Source organism: Pleurodeles waltl, chromosome 2_2, assembly GCF_031143425.1.
Source record: "Pleurodeles waltl isolate 20211129_DDA chromosome 2_2, aPleWal1.hap1.20221129, whole genome shotgun sequence".
Taxonomy (NCBI): Eukaryota; Metazoa; Chordata; class Amphibia; order Caudata; family Salamandridae; genus Pleurodeles; species Pleurodeles waltl.
Genome location: NC_090439.1, coordinates 113,483,389 through 113,508,218, shown reverse-complemented (window position 1 = coordinate 113,508,218; position 24,830 = coordinate 113,483,389). Strand labels below are relative to the sequence as shown.

Here is a 24,830-nt window from a genome sequence, read left to right as displayed (position 1 = left end):
TGAGTACAGTGGCATCTGGCAGAGCTCAGAGAGATGTCAGAGGCCGGTGCTACACACATACTCACACAACATTGTGGAATAGCCACTGCTCTCTTCAAGGGGCACTCTTACCATCATCCGATCACTGAAATAGTTGTCAGCAGACTGGTACTGTATGTGTCTGGGAGTCTCCAGAGAAAGTCTGTTAAAAGTGACATCTTCTGCTTGGCCATGCTCCCAGCCTATGGCTCAGTGACCAGGCACCAATTTGAAAGCTGCAGTAGGAGCCCTACCTCTAGAACTTGAACGTCTGTGCCCTGATCCATGTAGTTGCCAACATCCACTGCATTTGCAGGGTAGGCCCAGACCTGAACATCTGTGCCCTGACCCATGCAGTTGCCAAGATCCACTGCATTTGGAGAGTAGGCCCAGATCTGGACTTGGCATAGTGAATCAAACTGGATGCACTCATCATGTACTGTGCCTGCCACAGTGATGCTCTGCAACATTGATGGTTTACCTTTGACCCTGGATCCAGCAGACAAGATAGCAGGGCCTGGGGGAGAGTAAGGGAGGATCCCCTAATGTTGTGTCTCTTTGTTCTTGAGGCAATGGTCTTATAATGCAGGAGGATGAACTGAAGCCCCTTTCTTTAGACCCCACTGGAACCATGGATTTTGTTTCCTGCTGTTGCAACAGCACCAAGTGTCTGTTGCATTCACCATGTAGCCTTGGACGCAATACAAGAGGCATGGGGTAATTGGAGGCTAGGGAGTGGGTTCATCTCTTGGCCTCTGCTGTAACTTGGTTGGAAACTGGAAGGAATACTGAGGCAGTGGTAGCCAAGAACTTTCTCCAAACCCCTGGGAGTGATTATTGTTGCTGTTAGAGGCTGCCTGACACATGCATTCTCACTCACAGTTGCTCACAGAAGTGAACTCGATGTCCTGATCACATTTTATACAAGCACCTGCTATTTGGTCTTCCAATCCTTGACGGGTCTTGAATGGCAGGGTCTTGTACCTTCCTCTGGGATGCAGGAGGCCACCAGATGATTACAGGATCACACAGTAGGGTGGTCTTTCTTCCTGATTTCCCAGTTGTGACTCTTGTCGGAAATGACACCAACCATTATCCTGTACACCAGCTGGATCATGGTCAGCTGCTTGTTAGAGGGAGCCTCCAATTTGCTGCTGGGTTTCACAGGACCCTGGAGTGCCTATCCTGCACCCAAATATATTTGTTGACTCATCATCAATATTGTACTATTGATCATCGACATGAAGTACATTGACATAGAAGAATATCAAGGGACAGACTATTGAAAGGTAAGTTCACATAGTGAAGTACAGTTACTATATCTAACTCCACATCTACATACCCTGAAGACATATGTACCACGTAAATTCATATATGTGGAGTTATATATAGACTTATTTACCTGTAAATATTTTCCTCTTGATATTTTGTCCTTGATGTTTAATACTGTTGATATTCTGAGTTTGATATTTACAATGTACACCATCCAGCTGCCTTAGCCTGTTGTCTGTGTGCCAGTATGATTCTGCTTGATACGATAATGAGCATCCCAAATGTAGCATCAATGATGTTACATCTCAATCACAAATGGCTTAAAGTCAATCCTAAATAGGATGAATGACCTTGCAGCTCCACTCACCAATCCCAGCAACAAGGTAGACAACCCAAGTAATCATATCATAGAGGTTGAAAGAAGGTTCAGCATTATGGATGATTTAGCCTCGTACAGTTCCAAGACAAATGAATTACTTTCTAAGGTCTGTGGGGTGCAACAGTATAACTTTGAAAACAATGAAAACTGTCTTTGTTGGCACAATGTCTTGAGGCATCCAGAGAAGAGAACTGGGAACCATGGCATAATTTTTGCTACACCTGTGCATGATGTTGTTAGTTGAGAGGTTTTGACGCCATTCTTGCTCAGAGACTAGGTCCATCCAGTCACTTCCAGCCCACCCAGGCCATCCTCTCAATAGCAGAAGCCACTTGGTCATCAATATGGTCTCAAAATAAATCCAGCCAAGTCTGCATTATTACCAATGACCCCTGTGACTAGGAAATCTGTAGCTCATATTCCATGCACTTGGGCTGTGGTGGGATTTACTATTTAGGCATGCACACTGGTGACATAAAAGATTGTATTTTTAAAGCCAGTCTACAAGCTCTCCTAGAACACGGGGCTGCAATGGTAACTCAGAAATGTTTCCCCTCCTTCTAATTGGTTGCATGGGTCTAGTCCAAATGATAGTCTTCGCATACTTCCAATATATCTTTTTAGAAATTCCCGGGAGTGGGTTTTGCAAAATGCAGGGTATCCTTAAAGACCTTCTCTGGATGGGTGGAACCCAGAGGGAAAAGCTGAACACAATATAAAAGGGTCCTTCGAAAAATACAATTGAGCTTTCTAGCTGCAACTGATGTTGGCCTGTTCTCATTCTATATTCATATTCAAATACTGCAAATTGTCACGTACCTGTACCCACCGAACTTACATTTGTCTCAATACCAGATTAATTCATGTGAGGCTCTTTGAGGTCTGTTCTTACTGTGCGGCGACTCAGGCTCCCAAATGTATTCCTCAACATGCTCATATGAGCAGTGGTGGCTGGTGAAGTTTAAAAGAAAAGTGGTGGGGCGTAATCCTTGGCTCAAATTCCAATGAGCTTCTTCTTGAAGGGTTCTCTCGTACTTACTCTCACAAAGGACCTCATTCACAAAGATTTGGCGTAGGGCACCGGCCAAGTCTTTTTGCTGCAATGCCCTACACCAAATTGAAAGGACAGGAATGCAACATATCTACGAGATACGGTGCATACCTGTCATTTCCCTCAGCGCTGGTGCACAATTTGGTGCCTAGCGCCCATGCAGGCACCCTTGCACCATGGTGCAAGAATGTCTGCTTTGTTGGCAGGATTAGTTTTGTGCAGGAAGGGACAACTTCCTGCACAAAAGCAATCCATGGAGGCATTTTCCCCGTTCCTGTGTGCTGCAGAACTCAGCACACACAGAAAGAGGAAAATATGAGGAAAAAACAAAACATTTCTCCTTGTTGCACCTGCTCTGGGAAGGCGTAAGGTTTTGGAGTTGCCCCAGATGTACTTGACTTTGTAAATCTGGGGGATCGTCAAAATCCATGGGTATTGCCTGGGAACACCCACCACAATACCCATGGAATGCCTCCTTGGCGCAGAGTAAGTTAACCCAGCGCTTTGCACTACCTTGCCTTACTCCATATCTATGAGGCCATGCAAAGCCATGCAGGATGGCTCTGCATCACCTCATAGATATGGTTGAGAGGCCTGTGCCACCAAAGCATCACAAAACTGACACTCTGGTGGTGCAGGCCTCTTGTAAATAACCCCCTAAGTTTACTGTCTCACTTTGACTCACTCTGTCTCACTAATTCACACAGTCTCACTCATTCTGCTCTGACCCATTCTGACTCACTCAAATCCACTAATTCTCACTCATTCTGAATTACTCTGTCTTACTGTGTCTCAAACACTCATTTACACTCACTCACTCACATTCATTCTCATACATACTCATCCTTACTGTCACTCATTCGCACTCACTCTGACTCACACCTTTGCTGACTCTTTCTGACTTTAACCTACACACATAGTCACACAGACATGCTCACAGTGCCAAAATGTCACCATCTCTGATCAGTATCTCTGATGGCTGGTGCAGGCATGTTTATGCATCTGTCAGTAATCAAACAGTGTCACTAGCTGCCTCAGTTTGTTGCTGGACCCGAAGCGGGCCTGCATATTTTTTTGATATTATACCAATATAAATGGACCATAAAACAAGGAGGGTGTGGTGTAGCAGTGGAGCCCATAAAGGAGAGCCACCACTGGTCTAGGGACACCCATCCCTCAAGCCAATCCATCCACTCAATCATCCATCTTTTTTCTTATCCATCCCCCTTTCATCCATCCATCCATCCATTCATCCGTCCATCCTTTCTCTCCATCCATCCATCCATCCATCATCCTCACTTTGGCTCATCCATCTATCCACCCTTTCACTCAGCCTCCATCCTCCCACCTATCCATCCACCCTTTGTCCCATCCGTCCATCAATTTACCCTTTCACTCAGTCATCCATCCTTTCAATCACTCATCCGTCTATTCATCCATCATTCAATTCACCCTTTCACTCATCCATCCACCCTTTCATACATCTACCATGCCTTCCACTCATACATACATCCTTCCTTCCATCCATCCATTTACCCTTTCACTCATACATGTATCATTTTACTCACTCTCCCATCCATCCATCCTGTCTCTCATTTTCCATCAATCCAAACTTTCACTCCTTCATCCATTCACCCTTTCACCCATCCATCCACCCTCCCTTTCACTCATACATCCTCCCTTCCTTTCATTCTTCCATTGCTACAAAGATCCTTTCACTCATTTAGTTATGATCCATCCATTCACCCTTTCTCCCATCCATCCACCCTCTCTTTCACTCATACATCCTCCCTTCCTTTCACTCTTCCATTGCTACAAAGATCCTTTCACTCATTTAGTTATGATCTATCCATCTACCATTTCATCCATCCACCCATCCTTCCTTTCACTCACTCACCCTCCCAAGTTAATTATGAGCCTTTGTCTGTCAGCTGCAGACAGAAAGGCCCATCAAGCTCCAGCTCCTGTATCTCCTAAAGAAGAGAAACGTTTGAGGTTGTAGGGGAGTGGGGGATGATGATGCCACTCATGTTGAAGCTTAATTGCACACTTACCTCTTAGTTCTCTAGTGCAATTGTTGTCTGCAGCTAGTTCCTTCCTTCTCTTGGGCCTCTATGTAACCAAGGAATTGAGATAAGGAAGCACTCTGTCATGCTCATCTCCATAATGCTTTTTTCAAAGTGAAACCAAATGCAGTGCTAAACATGTAATACTGCGAGGAGATCAGCCCCATGCTCCCTCCTACAGCCTGCCCCTCTGTGATGATCAACAATTTGTTGCCACCCACTCCTTTCTTGTTCTCATCGGTCTGCCTCATCCCCCAGCCATTGAAGTGAAAGGAGCTTTGCTATCTCTTCCCAGGGCCACTGCACACACGCCCCAAAAGCAATCCGAATCAATGGCATTCTAATTGAGCACTCTCTCTTAAGTGATGTCACTGCTGTAGCTTGTACCTGCAGGCCGCAGAAAACCTCGCCTGGCTTGTGCTTGTGCAGTAAGGACATCTGCAAAGTTCGCTAGAGTTGACCCAGGAGATTCAGCACACTGTCTCAGAACAGTAATTTCTTTTCAACTGCTCTATGCTTTTTTCCCTATGCTAGCCTCTCCCCGGAGGCTGGCAGGGCAACGCCCATTGTGCCCATGAACACCAGTTGCTCCTGCACATGAGATAAACATGCCCTCCCCCCATTGTAGACAAGGCCTAGAACTGAATAATCCTCACTACTTAAAATAACTGTTATAGCTTGATTTGTACTTAGTATTCCTATCTGATTGTCCTCTTAAACTTTGACTCAAAACTATGTTAACTATTTGCTAACTTGTAAACACTTGAGGAAGGGTTATTTAATTAAAGAAATGTATCAGTGGCTCTGCAAATACTTCAACCTACCCAGCCGGTTCACCCCTCCCTATGTGTTACATTCTATCAATCTATACCAGTAGAGCCTATAAAGGTTTCAGAATTTGGGTTGTAGGGGAGTTCAATAATCCATAATTAACCTAAATACATCGTAGCAAAAAATACATGCAAAACAATCATAAACCTAGGTAAACATTCTGCCCCTTTTTCTCACCTCTCTTATATCTGCCTGACTAATTGGAAATCAAGCAAGGGCAGATGACCGGAGAAATTAGATGTTACAGTTATTGCACTTGAAAGTTATTTGTCTGAATATCACCCCTCCCCCACCCAGTGTTAGACTGACTTTTGTGTCTTGTTTTGCTCCCGTCAGTCCACAAGACCAAAAAACAGCTAATTCACTGGCCTTTTCAGGAATTCCCATTTAGCAGTGCCAGACTGCTCGAAAGACAAGTCCAACGCTGCCCCACCTCTGTTTTGTTTTTCTCACTGTGGTGGTAGGCGAGCAAAATAATTAATTTTCTTCTAATGACTTTAATATAAGTCTATAAACCGTAAAGATAATGTTGAAGATCACTTTTTAGGTTTCACATGCACAGCGCTTGTGCTGTGCTTGTGAAATCTCTTGCAAAGAAAATACATCTCATGAAAGGGACGAAGAACTCGCCCATTACTTAGCTTTACTTAACATTTGTTGGCTCCCAAGTCACTCTTGTTTCCTTTCTTCCTGTTGGTCTGTGCATCCTCCTCGCCTCCGGCTTCCTCCTCAGCTTCAGTCTTTGTCCCTGCCATGAAGCATTGACCATGTTCAGGTTTCTGAATCCAGTGTCCTTCCACTGGCTCCTGCAGGTACTTAAAAAAAACAAAAATGTTTTAGCACTGCAGTCCCTCTTCTTTACCTACCTCCCACTCTCTGTTGGGGTAACCTCGCCTCTCTGCCCTCCCACGTTTGTGCTTGCTTCTGCTGATGTGGCCCTGAGTTGTGAATAACTCTGCTGAAGCATCTCCACCAACGTGTCTGCATGCACCTACTGATACAGGATGTAGATTAGCGCAAGGTTCTGCTAATGCACTTCCATTCACAAGTGTACATGCATCGGCTGCATAAGGGATACTTATGCGTAGCTCTGTCAGTGCACCTTATCGGAACTACAAAGGCATTGCACCGGCTGATATTCACATTGCGCATGCATCCGCAGAACTGAGATTCAGGTACATCTTGTTCTAGTACACTCAGGGCCGGACTGGTCTATAGAGCAATCAGGCAGTGCCCAATGGGCTGGTCTAATAGGTCAGTGTGTGGGCCAAGTTTTTTGAGGTTGGTGATCCTGTTTTATGGACTGGTGGGCCCTTTTTACTGTTTATTTTCCTGATACAACCACAAACGTTGCCTGTACCAAGCACAAATTCATGCAGTCTCCTATAGCTTGTTAGGTAGCTGATTCACTAACTGGGCTGCTTTTATTTTGATGCACTGGCCTATTTTCTGTCTCAGTCCCACCTTGATTACACTCTAGTTCTTTCCAAGGAAAAAATGACCTGCTTTTGCAGTTTTTTCCCCACTTTCTAGCCATATTTGTAAAAACAGACTATATTCTACAGATGACTTTATGGCCAAGTGAGGGGTCCTGCCTTCCTATGTCTGGAGTTTAATTAACAGTGAAGCGGTCCAACACTGTTAACAGTTTGCTAGAGTGAGATTTGTATTTTCATCCACTGCCATTTTAGGACTTGCCTGCATAGTGTTGGCAAAATCTCTTATAAAGAAAAAAAAATCTTGCAAGGGGCTTAGAGCCCGTCCATTACTTACCTTAATTTACCATGATTTGACTCCCATGATGTCTTGTACTTGGCCCTTCCACTGGCTGGAGGTTCCTGCAGACACTCTTTTTTTGGTACTTTTTGGCATGCATGCTTTGAGAGTGCATGCTTCTGCAGTCTCTCTCCCTCACCCCTGCACTCCTCCTGCTCTCTGTGTTGTTGTTGTCTCTTGTGTTGTTGTCCTCCCGCTCCCAGTTGGGTCAACCTTCCACAGCCTTCAAAGGTGACCGTTTTTGCCCCCACCCTCCTCCCACCATCAAATCTTTTTAACCCTCCCTCCTTTGGTCATCCTTTCTTTTAAAATAATCCCCCTCCGTCAATCTGGCTGTGCCATAGCACTTTGGCCCCGATTTAAGAGGGCCTAGCGGCACTTTAGTGCCACTTTAGCATAATTTTTTTATGCTAAGGCAGCGCATAGGTGGCCTTTGCCCCTCACCATATTTACACAGTGGCGCAATGCATAATGTACACAAAGGGGTCATTTCCCCAAGGGGGGGGGGGGGGGAAATGGGGCAAAGAAATCGGAGAGATTTCTTTGTGTCATCTTGTCGGCACTTTTAATGCCTGTTTAGAGCAGCGTTAAAAGAGGGCACACCATTGTTTTCAGTGGGCCCCTAGGTACTGTTCAGGGTTAGCGCCAAACCCTGAACAGTACATCAAAGCATAATAAATGTTGAAGCTATTACCCCCTACCCTGTGCAATGGTGCTTTGTATCTTAGATACGGCGCACACATGGTGGCAGTGGGGGGGCTCTAAGGAGGCACAAGGAATGTGACGCTGCATTGGGTGCAGCGCCACTTTTCTTAAATCTGCCCCTTTGTTCTTATTTACTTTGAGCCCTGCTGCTCAGCAGTCCGCGCTGCTGTGCAGCATCTTTAAAAAACATTGATAAGGCCAATAGGTCTTGCATAGGCAAAACCTATTTGCTTTTCCAGCACTTGTTTCTTGGTTTAGACAAAAAGATCCAATCTGTTCTCATAAGTTCCTCCAAGCACGATCTGTTTCCAGCAACTACCCAACTTTGTTTGTTGGGCCTTGAGAGAAACTTCTCCTTGAGTTCAGGGCTGTTGTTTTTGTTGTGCTGTAACCGTGGATTGGACAGTGGTACATTGTCTTTGTTTCAGAGTGCGGCCACGTTGGCAATGCCGCCTATAATTTCCATGCAGATCCAAGCTAATATTTCTCACAAATGTTTTGCTGAGGGGTTTGAGTCTATTTTTGCTACTCAAATCTTTTCTCCTACTATTGGTTAACCAGTAAAGTATAATGTTAATGCTTACGTAGCTCAGTTTTGTCCTTAGTAATTGATTGAGCTCTGAAGGATAAAGGGCTGACTTGAATTACCAGTATTTAAAATCGGGACCTACAGATCACACCAAATTTCAGTAACAAGGGCTACACTCGCTATCTTGCAAAAGCGAAGGCACTGGCTATTGAAAATGCTTCGGCCCCCATTATGAGCTGTCTGAAGCTGTGTCCCAGGAAATACTTCTCTGGGTAACTACGAGTTGTCTGTGGTACCAGACCTGAAAATACGAGGTCCGGAAACTGCACATCCAATTTTACGGAGAGTTGATTCACACCTGGTTGGAAATGGGGCAGGGACACCTGAAAGAGGCACATTCCATCCCTCACTTGCATCACAGAGGGGAACAGACAATGCCTCCCTGTCCCGAGGGAGACCATAGCTTTCCTGCCTCTCAGATGCCTTAACTCTCCCTGGAACGACGGCCCTGTCCCTTCTCCACCTCTGGCATCTATACAAAGTGAATCCTCCTGTAATCAGGGAAATAGTGCATTAAAGGGCATTGTAATTCAAGGTCAAAATGGTTATTCCCCTTTGTGGGGAGATTAATTCATGATCCCTCTGAACTCATGGGGAAATACTGACTAGAATCGTTAACTCGAGACCAGGTATCTTCCTGCAGAATTTATTGGCACTCAGAATGGGTCCTTGCAGAAGGTGCGTCAGTTCTGTTGTTCATATTCCATGTGGTAATATAGGCCCATATTTATACTTTTTTGCGACGCATGTGCGTCATTTTTTGATGCAAAGAGGCGCAAACGTACAAAATATAAGGCCCATATTTATACTTTTTAGTGCTGCATTTATGTCACTTTTTGACGTAAATGCGGCGCAAACTTACAAACCAAGGCCCATATTTATTCTCCCTTTGCGCCGGATTAGCGTCATTTCTTTTAAAGCTAATCCGGCGCAAACTTAACACCATATTTATATTTTGATGCTAGACCCGTCTAACGTAAAAATATCAGAGTGTGTGTCATTTTCTGGATGCGTGAAACTGCCTTGCGTCAATGAGATGCAAAGTAGGCGTTCCCCTAAAGAAAAAGACTCCTAAACACCCGTGCACCATATTTATCCAACTGGGCAAAAATGGCGCATGGTTGGGAGGAGGAGCCGGAAAATGACGCAAATCCCGATTAGCGCCAAATTTGAACGCCTAGGTCAGGGCAGGCGTTAAAATGGGGCAAACACACCACTACTTAAGGAAAACTCACACAATCAACATCATTGCTCAATCAGCAGCTGCTGCACCACATTGAACCACAGTTAGCAGCCAGCTTGCAGACACTCCAAATTTTTCCACCAGAGACCAAGCTGCTAGCTGTCCTGCACATGTTGGCAAGTGGCTCATTTCAAACTACTGGTGCCATGGTTGCCGGGATCTCACAGCCCTCATTCTCCGCCTTCCTTCCCTAGGTACTTGATGCCATCATCTCCCTCAGACCCCGCCACATCAGCTTCACCAACACTCAGCAGAAGCAGCAGGACACCAAACAGGGGTTTTATCAAATTAATGGCTTCCCGCACGTGCTTGTTGCCATTGACTGCACACATGTCCAGATTGTGCCACCTGCTGCAACCGAGCACCTATACCGCAACAGGAAGCACACACACTCCATCAATGTGCGGGCCATTATGGATCACCAGGGATTGTTCACCAACATCATGGCAAAGTATCCTGGGAGTGTACATGATTCCTTCATCTTCTGCCACAGCACCATCAATCGGCACTTCCAGGATGGACGATATGGCAATGGCCTTCTTGTTGGTAAGTACAGAAACCTAGTAATTTACACACAGCTCAGCAACCCTGTAGGACACACAAGACATACACCACTACATTGACACGTGGGCAGGAAGACACTACGGTGTGACACTGGTAGTCATGTTTGTTATCCTGACCCAATGGGATCCACACCTATGGACAAATGACAGCTGCAAATAACAATAGATGCCACTCTAGAGCCACAAGGGACTAATTTAAAACCACACAGTGACAATGACATGGCCTTAACAGGCAGTACAATTTGGAAGATGAACCATTCAATATCACATAAGGCTACATTCAATCCCACAAACTTCCAAGCAACCCATCCTGTGTAAGGGGTGTGTAATGTGTGTTGCTGCACGTCAAACACCATGAGACACATAGCATGATGACGCTGACTCAAATGAAGGTGACATGGAATTATTGGGGCAGTACCAACATCTCACATCACTCCTGGGTTGACATTGCCAGCTAGCAATAAGGAAGTGGACTGTGCTCTGAATACATGTTGATGTGACACTAATGCAAAGTGTAGACTGCTACACATACTGAATGAGACAATTCCCCATATATATAACAGAATGTACAGGGAGATGGACCTTCCTACAATAGAACCTTCACCCCCACAACCAAGTTAGCCAGCTCACCTGGAGCAAATTCAGTAGTGTAGGGGCACGGTTGCACATGAGCCAACTGAGTGAGGGAACAAAAATAGGTTTGCAGAGAACTTGTCACACATGGGATAATTGTGCATTGTCAATACTGAGCACTTCAGTGCTGCCAACGTATGGAAATGTGTTGTGCATTGTCACCTAGCCACATCAGAGGGCCTCACTGTTGCATTTCACCTGCAATTACATGCGTCTAACTGGATGGGATGTCCAGGCCATATAGTGCCACCATGTTACCACCACAGTGGAATCTATTGTGTGTGTGGAAGTATCATGTCACCTCCAGTGAATGCACACAGACACATAGTTCTCACTACATAACGCATGGGAGATAGACACTGAACTGCAAGTTTCTAAATATACCACAGATATCAGGTCAATCAGCCAAACACCACTTTTGCTAGTCAAACAACGCAATGCTGAAAGAACATCACAGAAGTCTAGGATCCCACACAACCACAAACACATATGAGTCACAGACGACACAAGATAACTGCCATTCAAAGTGACAATCACGGTGCAACCAACAACAAAATACTTACCCGCATTTTCTTTTTCAGCTTATCAGGGTTACAGGATCGAGCCATGGATCTTGACCCCATTTGCCAACCCAAGCACAGCAGCAGAGTGTGCCTATAATGAGACGCAACGTAGGACACGCACCATAGTTGAGCGGACTTTTGGCATCCTGAAGTCCAGATTCAGGTGCCTGGACATCACCGGAGGCAGCCTCATATATTCACCAGAAATGGTTTGCAAGATCATTTTGACCTGTGCCATTCTGCAGAACATTTGTGTGAGGAGAAACATTCCCCTAAATGAACCTGAACAAAAATGCCTGAAGAGGAGGAGGATGCTGTGCGGGAAAATGAGGGGGAACAGCCTAACAGCTGCAGGAATGCGTCGCAGACAACAGATAGTACAAAACTTTTTCTAACTATAGTCATTATCACCACTTTGTTATGATATGGAATCAAACACCTCATTTCATCACTCAAATATGCTCTGGGTAATTATGATCTCTAGGAATCATAATCAGAGTATTGCCTCATGGAGCATTGCAGAAAGACAAATTTGCATACTTCAGATGCCACATCACATTTGATGGGTATGAATGTACCGCAAACATCACACACAGTTTTTATGAAATACATCCTGTCTATTTCACATTTGAAGGGCAATATCATAGGACCACAGCTATGAAACACATCCATGTTGCCAACATGGTCCATTGCAGCATATGACACGCCACTAAGACACCATCAATCATAAGGTAAAAAAGTGCATCATACATTAGGCAGTGGATGTGCAATTGCATTGTTAATAGGAATGTATGACCAGACCCTTGACAGCAGTAAGTGTGACATCCGCTATCTCTGCAAGGAGCATGTGCGAAAAGAAGTGCATCAAACCTGAAAATGGATAGCACAAGTGCCCCAGGTATGACAAGCATTGCTCACAAGACATGCCCTGCGCAGACCACCCCAGGTAATAAGTCCTGCCACTGCCATGTTTTAAGTCTCTGCCCACCCTTCTCTAGGGGTGCTGTAAATGGACTATCTGTACCCTGAGAATCATCATCTACACTCACCCAGACTCACATTCTGACTCTTGTGAGCGTCCCTCTTCAGTATGACATGCCATAGTTCTAGTTCATCAGTCTGCATGGACTTCAGGTCCCATAATGCACAGCCTGGTTGTCGGTAAGACCTGTAATCTTTTTTAGTGTAGCCTTGCTGTCCTCTATTGATGCAGCACCTGCTTAAACTTGAAAAATCCTATTTTATTTCCAAAGTTTGTGCTGCTGTTGCATCAGTTAAGAAAGCTAATCATGCAAAACAACATGAGTATTATGGGCCGCAGTAGTAAGGTCTGCCACATGTGCCCAAACACTAGAACACACACTGCAGGTCATACCATCCTATCTTTGTCTAGTTATAGGCAGCATGCATGTTAAAATTAGAAAAATGACTCAAGCACAGTTTAAGACAGAATTTTTGATGCATACGTGTAAAAAATGACGCATATGCATAAAAAAATGCCGCATATGCATTAAAAGTAACAGTAGCAGATGTTGTGACATGCTGCATGCAATGTTTGTGGACATGTGGAATGCAAGTTGAACAAACTGTGGCCCTGATTTATACTTTTTTGCATCGCATTACCGTCATTTGTTGACACAAAAGCTGCACAAACGTACAAAATACTATCGTATTTTGTAATTTTGTGCCGCTTTGCATCAATAAATGATGGTAATGCGGCGCAAAAGAAGTATAAACCAAGGCCTGTGAGTGTACCAGGAATGGGATGTATTTCACATGGTAATACATCAAAACAATGTAGTCCCAGTTTTGTGGAAACATGTCCGAACAGTATTCAGGGCCATATATATCAAGCTCTTCATAACCTTACTATCATCTTAGGCCCTTATTTCTACTTTGTTTGCGCTGCGTTGCGTAATTTCTGGACGCAAAAGTAGCGCACACTTGCTACATTCAAATATATTTTGCTAATTTGCACAGCTGTAGCATCAACACATGAAGCAAATGCAACACAAAATAAATTACACATCTGGCCCTAAGTTCACTGTTTCTGTATGTTTACGCCTGGACAAATAATCATTCTCATGGCCAAACCCAAATGGGCCATTATGCTACCAGATTGCATTAGCACAAAACAGGTACATCTGGTGGCTTTTCGGAGTAGGCGTAGAAATCCTATCATTGTGTAGCAGGGCCCACTGACATTTTTTGCTTGGGCGCAATTGCTGGGACTGAGCTAGTGCAGTTACTATCTGTGTCACTTTGGTGCCAACCCATTTTCTAAAGTAAAAGGGTCAGCATGGGATCCCTGCTGTTTGTGAATGCATGGTCACAAACTATTTTTGAGCATGATGTTGTGCATGGGACCACTCACTGCTTCCATGATACTATTTTAATGAAGAAATAGGTTGCTATTTTACTTTAGATACACCCCTGCTGAAATATGCAGCATTTCTACAAATGTTAACTTCTCAGTATGAAGGCAGTCACAGACATGGTGGTCTGCTAAGATCAGCAGGCCAGCTTTCCTGTGAGTGCCGCCATTCCCAAGGTGCTTTCAAATAGAGACCTACCTCATCATGATTGCAGAAGTAGGACATTTGCTACCCCATTTTTTATTAGCGGACAGTGCCAGTTCATTTGTACTACCACTGATCACCCAACTTGGCAATTCTAAGTTGCTGATTCTGGAAATGTGTGATTTACAATACCTGATATAGGAAACCAGGGCCCAGAGTAACACATTTCAGGTGCAATGACTACACCTGCGCCCATGCATTCTGTAAACGAAGATCAACTAAGACACTGTCAGTATACATTATCTTGCTGTTTTGAATCCGAAAAGCGCCAATCCATGTTTGGCGTAACATGGTCATCAAGTAACACACAGGATCCCTGCCATCATGTTGTCATAGGGGGCATATATGGCTTAGGGTACACTGCCAATGTGGCATATGTAACCTACATACTACACTGGCACAGCTATTATGGACCACTGAAAGCACAATATTTCCAGAAAGCAAATCAACCCACATGACCATCACACAGTTATTCATTGTCCCTTGATGCACAAGCCACAATACCTGAGTCACTGGTATTGCAGTGCACCAGGAATGTGGCATTGCATGTGTCTTCCCAATTACAAAAGATGAAATGGAGTACCCTCTGGAATGTATTAAGCACAAAATTGAGTAATTGTGTTAGGCACCACATGATTGTTAGGGCCAGTGCATGTGTGCATATGTGTGTCTATCACTGTCAATGCATGTTTGCAGTGGTATGTCTGTTGGGGTGTGTTCATGCCTGATGTGCAGCCCTATCATATAAAATGTCACACACGGTGATTTGTTGTTCCAAGGTTTGTAAAGTGAGCAGACATTGAGCACATATCAGCCTTCCATGTTTTACAGGTGGACCAGCCTCCTACACAATCAGTGAAGTGGCTCGATTCGAGGACCCAGATCTATCCAGTAAGTGTTAATTTGTTTATCCTGTGTTGTGTTTGCAGCTGTTGTATGATTGACTTCTGTGTGTTGGACTCATTGCAAGATATGATGAGCGGGCACGTGATCTGATATGTGACTTGACTGGAGGTTGACATAGTGTGCCATGGAAGAGTTAGACATTCACTGGCAGAGAGTCATATATTGGGAGTCGAGTGCTGCGCAATAGGCATGGGCAGGTGAACAAGGTGATTTCTTGCCACATGTACTCCAAAAATTGATTTGGAGGTGGCCAGTGTCATAATTTAGTCAGCAAGTCATACCCTAATTTACACAGAACAGTGATGCATCAGTTTTTCACACCAACCTGAGCATCCCTGTTAAGTAATAATCAGGTAGGACTGTATGGGTGACTGTCCCATAGCATCTAGCTCTACATGTTGTACTCCATTTACGTGGCACTTGAGTGAAATGTCATAGGCGTGCATGCAGGTCAAGGCCAGATGGGTGCTTTCATCAATGTGGTTGATTCAGGAAATGTGTCTGTGAGATCTGATGTTGATGGTTTTCCACAATTAGAAACATGAATGTAGATGTGATTGTCCAATGGTTGACTCAATCCTATTTGGCAGGCCTCCTTACCTGTGGTGGACTGACTAAATCCATGTACAGCTGGACAAAGCTCTGTGGTTGTCATTGATGGCTGAAAATATGTATTGCACGTCTATCCCCCCGAGGCATAGGGTTAGAAAATATGTGTAGCTAGGTGTGATGGTCACAGTGTAGATGACAGACATGTAATTCAAGCATTCATGTGTGCCAAACTACAATGTCCCTTTATGATTTACAGATCACAGGTGTGCCTGGAATTTGATCCAGAAGATAGGGATTAGTCAGCCTGGCACATGTTGAGTACTTTCAGCATTTGTTATGTGACTAATAGCACTACAAATATGCACAGATCATTTAATTAAGTACACACCTTGTTGTGCATTGCTGTGCTGTTAAGATAGTTGATGGAGAGGGTGCGTTGGCATGTCATTTCTCAGGGACATTCTATCGTCTGTACTGTGATTTGGACTGCATGTGCTATTTTTGAGGAAGTGTTAGATTATCATCTCTACATGTATCACACAATGATGTCACTAATGTTTGCCTGTCTCTATTTTAACAGCTGCCAACATGAATGCCCAGGAAATCTGTGAATTTCAGAGGCGGGCAGTGCGGTACCGACACATCCTCGATGTGGAGGCTGGGTTCCGTATAATGGCTAGGCGGTATCGTCATGAGAGAGCCACAGGAGCATGGAGGACATTTAGCCAAGGGTGGGCCAGCATTGGCCACAACTGCCACGACCGCAACAAATCAAACCACAGTGGACACTGGGATGTCAGCCACTCCAGCTGGTCCCTCGACCTCATCAGCCCAAGGCCCACAAGCAGCACCTTCTGCACCTCCACCTCCTACCATGGCACCAGCACCTGCTAAAACTGCTACTCAGACCACCCCAGCTGTAGTTATGGACATGGCAGATTTCAGAACCCTACAACGTGACATGCAACGTATGGTGGCCGCATGGACACTCTGCAGTAGGAGGTGGCCCGCAATAGCAGGAGACTGCGAGGGATTAGGAAAATCCTGAGGAGGGCCAATCTGTGAATTTATTGATCCTCACCCCTAATTCCGTCCCGTCCATCCTCTTTCCTAGTACCTTTCTTTAGTGGGTTTAGGTGGCTTAGTGTTAGGTTAGAGTAGGCTGTTAGTTTATTTAGGAGAAGTGGGTTAGGGGTGGGGGAGTTATATTATTACATGTTTGTTTGTGGGTGGGTGGGTGGATGATGATGTTGGGGTTTATGTGTATTATAAAAATAAAAATATAAAAAAAATAAAAAATATATTTAAAAAAATTAAAACATATATATATTTGTTTAGGATAGGTTAGTATGTGTTTAGGTTAGAATATGTTTTCCTACACATGTCCCGTCATATAAGAGGGGTGGGAGCTTGATGTTTAGAGTGTTTAGTTATATATGGTAAGTAAGTTTAGCTTAGGGTAGTTAGGGCCAGTTGTGGGTAATGTATAGTTAGGATAGGTTAGGTTAGTTTAGGTCTTTCCCCTAGTTTAAGTTTCCTTTCATACAGATATAATAAAGTTTGTTGTACTCCTTTACAGTATGTGTCATATGCTTGGGGATCAGGGTCTTTGCATGAGTGTACAGTGTCAAATTTGTGTTTGCCTGTGTGTTCCATCCTGCATCCACTTCCCATTCTTGACATGGTTATTCCCACTTCCAAATGAGCTGTCACATTGGCAGCTACAACAAAGATACTTCTCTATGCATCTGCCATCCATTGCACCCACCACTCAAGATATCTGTGGTTCCCAATGTGTTGTAAAGGTCGGTGTGATTTTCAAACTGTCATTGTTTGAGTCCTGTGATGGAATCTTGGGCACTGTGGGACGTCTGTCTGCAGCCTGATGTTCATGTGAACTCTGAGAAACTGAGTGGTGTCATAATCTTATGAAGTTCAGTATACATAAATCACACCTATGATTTTTTACATTGTACTCCCAGGTGACGTTATTGTCCATACACTGGTACACATCTTTTCCTGCTGTATGGTGTGGGTGTGGGATTAAAGTTCAGAGTCATATGTCACATACATAATGATTGTCTTGTAGGGAATGTGCGCCACATCGAGTTTCATCTTGTAGATACTTTGGACCTGACATATACATTTCTACACAGCATTATACAGTTTGTGATGCTTTAACTTTAGAAATAAGCAAAAGGCAGCACAGATGATGATAAAATCCAGACCCTTGTACATAGTTATCAGCCCACTCTTACGGCTGAAGGTGATCTGTTCCACGTCTTCATCTTCTGATGTGTGTGTCGTCTCCTCTGCCCTTGGTGGTGGTGGGTTTGAGGGGGCAACACACACTTCACTGTTTGACGAAGTGGACTCAGAATTGCTGGTAGCTGCCAACTGTGGGGCTATTAAGGGCATTACTGCAGCAAGGAAGAGCTGCTGTTATTGAGTATAGCAGTTACATTGCTGTGGTAGGCAGCCAGGTCGGCCCTGAGGGGGTCATGATTGCAGTTGTGCACGCATTGAAATGTTTGGGATGCCAGGTGTTTTGGCAACTCCCTAACTGCTGTGGTGAAATCCCTCACACACTGTTGTAGTAATTGCAGTAGCGATTGTTGGACTTGCATGGCTGCTGACTGTTCTGCGGATGACATCATGCACATGCGCATCCCCTCAAGGCTGGCTGCCATATTTTGCATCCCCACCTGCACCTCCTTGTCCAGCTCCCTCTGTACTCCCACTACTGTCCTCTCAAAGGTGGTACCAGTGTCATCAGAGTCCTCAGCTCTGTTGGAGCTGGCAGGTCGTACTATTGGGGTGGTGGGCGGGTCCTCTGTGATGGATGCTGAATCTGTGCTACTACTTGCGAGTGAAGGTGGGGTCTGGAGGGTTCCAAGGACATCTTGGAGGGTTTGCTGGCTAATGGTTGTCAGCTCGTCATCCATGTCATCAGGGAAGTCCAGGACAGGCATATCCATAGGAGAGCCATTGTCCTCTGCAATTAGATATTGTACAATTAGTGTGTCTGTGTTGTGGCAGTTGTAATGTGACATCAGTGACTTCCTATTAGTGGGACATAGTAATCTTGGTTCCTGTTCATTGTTCCTGTCATTAATATTAGAATTCTCACAGGCCTATGCCCCACCTGCATGTCACATGTAGTGTGGGCAGTTTGAGGAATTGTCTGCATCACATCCTCTAGATGTAGGTTCTGTCCAAATTGTGTGTTGCCACCTTCTTGTCCTACTCAACCCTCCCTCTATTTCCATTAGCATGGTGAGGCCTTGCAATGGCTGCAGGTGTTCTGATGCCACTTTCACCACACATAACAAATATGGGACTGACCCAGTCTCTGATATTTTACATGCACCTATACGTTGCTGAGAACTAGCACATACCATGTATAGCATTGGCATGGCACGATACAGGTGTCAGCATTGGTAGTGTGGCATGTTGATGTTTGCCAATGTGTGCTACATTGGATTGCACTGATGGGCAAGGCAGTGTTCCATTTCCTCTTATGACTGTGCGGGTGTGTTTCACTAGCTATCTAGACACATATGTCCACCCCCTCAATGCTGTTGTCTTAGCAGTATGATAGTTGAGATGTTGCAAGGTGGCATTGGAGCTATTGTAGACCCTGGAATGGGCAGCATGGGTATGACATTACTGCTGTGTACTTCACAATGTAAGTAACACTGCATGATGTTTATGAGCCTATGGACATGAGCATTTGACAGGATTTACACTTTGTTAGGAATTGAAGGGGATTGATCCTGTTGTCACCCTGAACCCTCTAGTTTGGGTGTGTTTGTTCCATGGGCACCTAACTGCCATTTGCTACTTGACCAGCACACACAGCACAGGTGGCAGTGGCAACTGTTGTCAATGGTAAATGCCACATGCAGAAATGGCCTGAGACTGGAAATTGTCCCCTAGTTTATGTTGTGACAATACCAGCTGCCCTGTGACAGCAGCCCAGTTTTACATTCTACCCTACCCTCCTGGACTAGCTTTGCCATTCCAACAGTCTTGGCATGGCAGAGTACCCCCATGCAAAGGTTGTTGGTGTTGTGTTGTGCTGTGCCCCTGGTTTCCCCTGCACAGCCCATGCACCCGTCCCGTGCCCCTTTGCCCTTTCCACTGCCTAATTTCCATGGCTGACATGCATTGTGTAGTAGGTATGTACCACCCCCTGCCTGCATTTTACATTTAGGCATTTATGTCCCCCATGCAACTTACCCTGCATATGTGTTGTTTCCTGTTAGTCTGTGCTGTCCTGTCCTGCGATTCCTGTGATGATCTCTTCTGGGATGACAGCTGCCACCATCGCCTCCATCTCGTCCAGGGCCTCCTGCGGTGCTGAACTCCCACCTACAGCCTGCAGTGCTGCCTTCCTGTTCCTTGCCATTTTTTCCTTCTTCCTGCGCTTGCAGTCATCCAGCATTTTTTGCACTCCGTGACTGTTCTATGGACCTCTGTCACACTGTTGATCTTGTCGACAATTTGTTGCCAAATGCCTCTCTCCTCCCAATTGACAATTTTGAGGTGACAAAAAGTTGATGCTGGTGTTCCGTCACCTCTCTGACCAGTAGTTCATGCTCCTCTGCACTGAAACAACACTTCCTTTTCTTCTCCTCCCTCTCCTGGGTCTTGTCTGTGTCCTCGTGGCTGGTTCCTGGTTGATTGGGGTCTCATTGGGGTCTCTCGTGGCTTCTGGGATCCATTTTGGGGCTCCTTACCACTGTTTGCTGCATTTGCGCCGCTTTTTTATGCTAATGCTCTGGAAAATGGCACGTATCAGGGTTGCGATGTCGCAAACTGGATTAGAGTCATTTTCTCTGCGTTAACATCGTTTTGCTTTACGATGCAGCAAAATGGTTAGAGTAAAAAAAAAAAAGACTCTAACCCGTGCTTTGCGCCACCCTGCGTCAAAGTATAAATTTGACACACGAGTGGCGCAAAGAAATGGCATTAGCCCACATTAAAGTTTTTGACGCAAAACTGCGTTCGCGCAGTTTTGCGTCAAAAAGTATAAATATGGCCCCAATTGTATTTTGTAAGTTTGTGCAGCTTTTGCATCAAAAAGTGCTGCAAATGTGGTGCCCAAAAAATTTAAATATGGGCCTAAATGTATTTTGTAAGTTTGCGCCGCTTTAGAGTCAAAATATGACGCAAATGCTACACAAAAACTATAAGTATGGGCCATAGAGTCCACTATTTTGAGCTAATTTCCTTGTTGGTTTTGTTTCTGTGCAAACTACGACCTTTTTCCTCTTCCTTCCTTTTAGGAAAGTACATGTCTGCGAAATGCACTTCCACCTCTGACACAGTGTGTTTGCCCTGCGGTGCAGATCAATATACTGATGTCTGGAACGAAGAGGAAAAATGTTGGCTGCAGAAACTGTGTGATTCGGGTAAGTGAGAATCAGACTTCACTGCACTAGATACCGTGACAAATCAACACGTGTTTACACAAGTAATGCATTGACAATCAGTGGAAATGTAGCCAACATTTAGATATTTGGCTTATGGTGAACACTGTTCAGTTGGTCTGTTTAATATGAATGGTTGACATTCCTCAATTGCCAATTCAGCGAAGAAAAAAACAACTGTTATGATGTGAAATCAAACTGTTCTTGGCTGTTGATGTTTTTGTTTCCTACTGCGAGGGATTTCCATGTGCTTGGTGTGCTGAAGAATAGAGAAGGCATGCAAGAGTCATGGGGAGCAGGATGCATGAGTGGGATTTTTATTGTTTTTCTTAGGTGTCTTTACTTTAGGTCTGATTGAACATCGAATCAGCTTGCCCGAATTTGGGGCAACTATTTGGTTTCTGTCCAGATTCCAAAATATGCTGTTGGTTTCATGCCTTGAAATCTGTAAACTGAAGTTTTGCTGTTTAATACCCAAGTAGAGGGATTAGGCAAAATTGGTTGATGTAGCTCACAAAGACTCATTTATAATTCTACCTGACTGAGTTTATCATAAATGATGTTCTTGGCCTCTCTTTCATGTTGAGGTTTGTGGACATCATGGCCTTGAAATGTTCTGAACTTTCTGTTAAGGTTTTTCCTACTTGTAAGTGAGGGAGAAGGGTGCACCACACTGATCCCATGAGTCACATGAGCAATTTTACTAACCTGTTTATAAAAATGTTCGTCCACTCCTTCTCTAATTTGCCATGAACATTTTCCTTGTGAGATCACTTTTTTAAATATTATTATTTCTTGGATAATTCATTTTATTTCATAATGTCTGGAAAGTCCAAATATACATGGAATCAGATATGAATCCACTGTCTCCCCTCGATAGACCAGGCCAGGCTATGAACAGGAAACAGAATCTCAAAACAGTGGTGTTGAGGGGTGTCAAAGACCAGGACAGCCTCTACCTGTATGAACCAAGTGCGAGTCTAAATGCAATAACTGAGAGAAGTTATTTGGTTTGGTACTCTTTAAGAAATTGAAGAAAATCACAGATCTTCCCTTTAAAGGCCAACACAACACAATTCACACTGGACTTTCCTCTCAGATGCTGTGCAGATGAGACTAAATATCTTGGCAGTTGACTCCAGTGAGTCAGGGATGTGATAATTCGGAAAAACTATTGTACTTTGCTTAACACCCTTACTGACCAGATCATAAGATGGATCTCGCTTCCATTATCATTTGCAGAGTGCGTAGGACTGATCTAAATGGTTCTCCTACTAAAAGTGCTGTACCTATTCTTAAACATTCCACTAACTATGGTCTTCTTCTATGCACTCGAGTGGCAGCTGGTTTGCCCGGCATGGGAAACGGCCTAGGCCAAAATGGGAAACACCTTGCCATTCCACAGTGAGGGATTTGGAGCCCCACTCATGGAACTCTGCTACTTATGTGCCCAGGCACATTATCCGTTCCACTGGTTCCTCCCCCACTTGGCAGTAGAGATAGATAATAAAACCCTGGTGCCCGACATCCTTCTTTAAACTGCTCATGCGTAGGCCTACTAAATATATGCCAACAGTTGATTGCACGATTTAGGCATGGGAGAGACTGAGAAGAAGGGTGTGAAAGAACATGCTTTACTTCCCCGACCTCCCACTCTGATGGAAAACTGCTGTCAGTAACCCATGAGCAAGTGGTGCTATCCCAGCTTCGATGAACGGGCTTGATTACCCAGGGCAGTCTTTATAGGCAGGAAACCTTTCTGTCACTAGCAGAATTCCTAGAAGATTCCTGGAAGTTTTCCTCTATCTCACCTTAAGACACATTTACATATCATAGGCTCAGAAGCAACTGTAAGGCTGCCCTCCCTGAGTTCCCGAATTATTTTACAACATTGGCCACGCTCCGAATTGCCTTTTTCATCCAGCATCTCACTTCATTACCTCACTTCATCAGACAGTTCAGGAGAAGACTATGGAAGCTCTCAAGGGACTGAACTGGGCTGGGAAACTTCAGAGGATATGCAGGAATTTAGTTGTGACCAGACCAACATGATCTTGTCCAGCAGTTATCTTAATAATATAGATTATAGCTTAATGATCACCTCTACTGCACCCCTGCGCATCTATACACATTTGGGCTACATGATGATGACTGTTGTGCCTGATGCAGCATCTCCGAGTAAGAGTTCCTCCATCTGGCCTGGTCATGCACTAGTGTTCGTATGTATTTGAGGGAGGTCACTACCACCTTGTCCGGTATGGTGAATGCACCGGTGCAGTTGTACCCCTTCGGTCTGCCTTCTTGGCTTCATGAAGGACATGGCTGCACTGCACAGTAAATTCATGGTTCCTGGCCTAATATTGGTGAAACGGCTGGAGGCGTGTAGGTGGGGAAGTGGGAGAGCGCCAACATTTAAACATTGGCTTCCAGACTTGGTCTTTTGTCAGGAGCAATTGTAATTGTATGCTGAGTTGTTCCCCCTGTGTCTATACGTAGAGACACTTGGAAGCCCCTGACCACACTTGCTTCTCACACAGTTTTCAACTAGTGGCATGGGTACACTCTGACAAATTAATGGAGAAATTGAGTGGACTGTACTAGGCTGGCATGACTCACATACACTCACAATTCTGTACCTTGAGGTCACTCAACGATTCCCCATTGGCATTTTTGTCCACGTTTAGCTATGCTGCATGCTCTCCAAACCACTACCCTCTGTTCAAATGTAGATCTGTTTAACTATGTTAATGTACAAAGACCAGTACAGCCCCATAGCTTGCAAAGAGGCCCTCATTGGCATAGCCAGTAGATCTTGGCTTCCAGAGTTTTGTTTTTTCAGTACTTGCTTTATTTTGTCATGATTTTTTCCACAGTTGTATTATTGGATTAGCTGCTTGGTTTTTGGAAGTTTAAAAAAAACATTGGAGAAGCCAATAGATCTTGTCTATGCTGTGCAGCATAGCTGAACGTTAGGAAAAAAAAGTGCTATGATGTAGCCTGCACTTTGGTTGTGGGGGGCTGTGGCAAGCAATGCAACATGGAAGGGGGTCAGGTCTAGCAACACAACGTGGAAGGGGTGGAAGGGACTGGAGAAGCAACACAACACAAGAGGGGGTTGGGAGGGATGGGAGAAGCAACACAACATCAGAGGGACCGGAGAAGCAATACAATGAAGGAGGTGGGTGGAAGCGACAGGAGAATCATCACAATGTATAAGAAGGGTTGGAGGGATAGGAGAAGCAACACAGTGCAGGAGAGGAGTGTGAGTGTCAGAAGAAGCAACAAAACGCGGGATGAGGTGGGATGGAAAGGGCAACTTCAACAATGTGGTAGGGGCAGGGCAAGCAACAGTGATGGGGCAAGCAACAAAAGTGCAAGCAGTGGAAGGATACACACAGGAACAAGAAAGCAGTACGTGGACCAACCTCCGGAGGGAGGAGTAAACACATGAAAAGTAAATGAAGCCGACACATTCTGACCAAAGAGAAGCAAGGACTTGAAAGTGACAAATAAGCTAATCAGTGGTAAGGAATGGGCAGGTTCTAAGCCCCCATGTGGGTTCTAAGCCCCCTGTAAGCTAACAAAATGTCTCACAAGTGACAGCTCATGCTCTGTCTTAGGCAAGGCCTAAAAATTCCTAAAAGCAAAACATTTTTTTTTATTCTCAAA

The 24,830-nt window shown here is 44.6% G+C and overlaps 1 protein-coding gene across 1 annotated transcript in view; it reads left to right on the top strand.

Moving 5' to 3' along the window:
• Nucleotides 1–24,830, top strand: part of TNFRSF11A (TNF receptor superfamily member 11a) — a 204,193-nt gene that overhangs the window by 113,064 nt on the left and 66,299 nt on the right. The window contains exon 3 of the mRNA XM_069219491.1: nucleotides 21,018–21,143. Within this exon, the coding sequence (XP_069075592.1) occupies nucleotides 21,018–21,143 (126 nt within the window). The remainder of the gene's footprint in view (nucleotides 1–21,017; nucleotides 21,144–24,830) is intronic.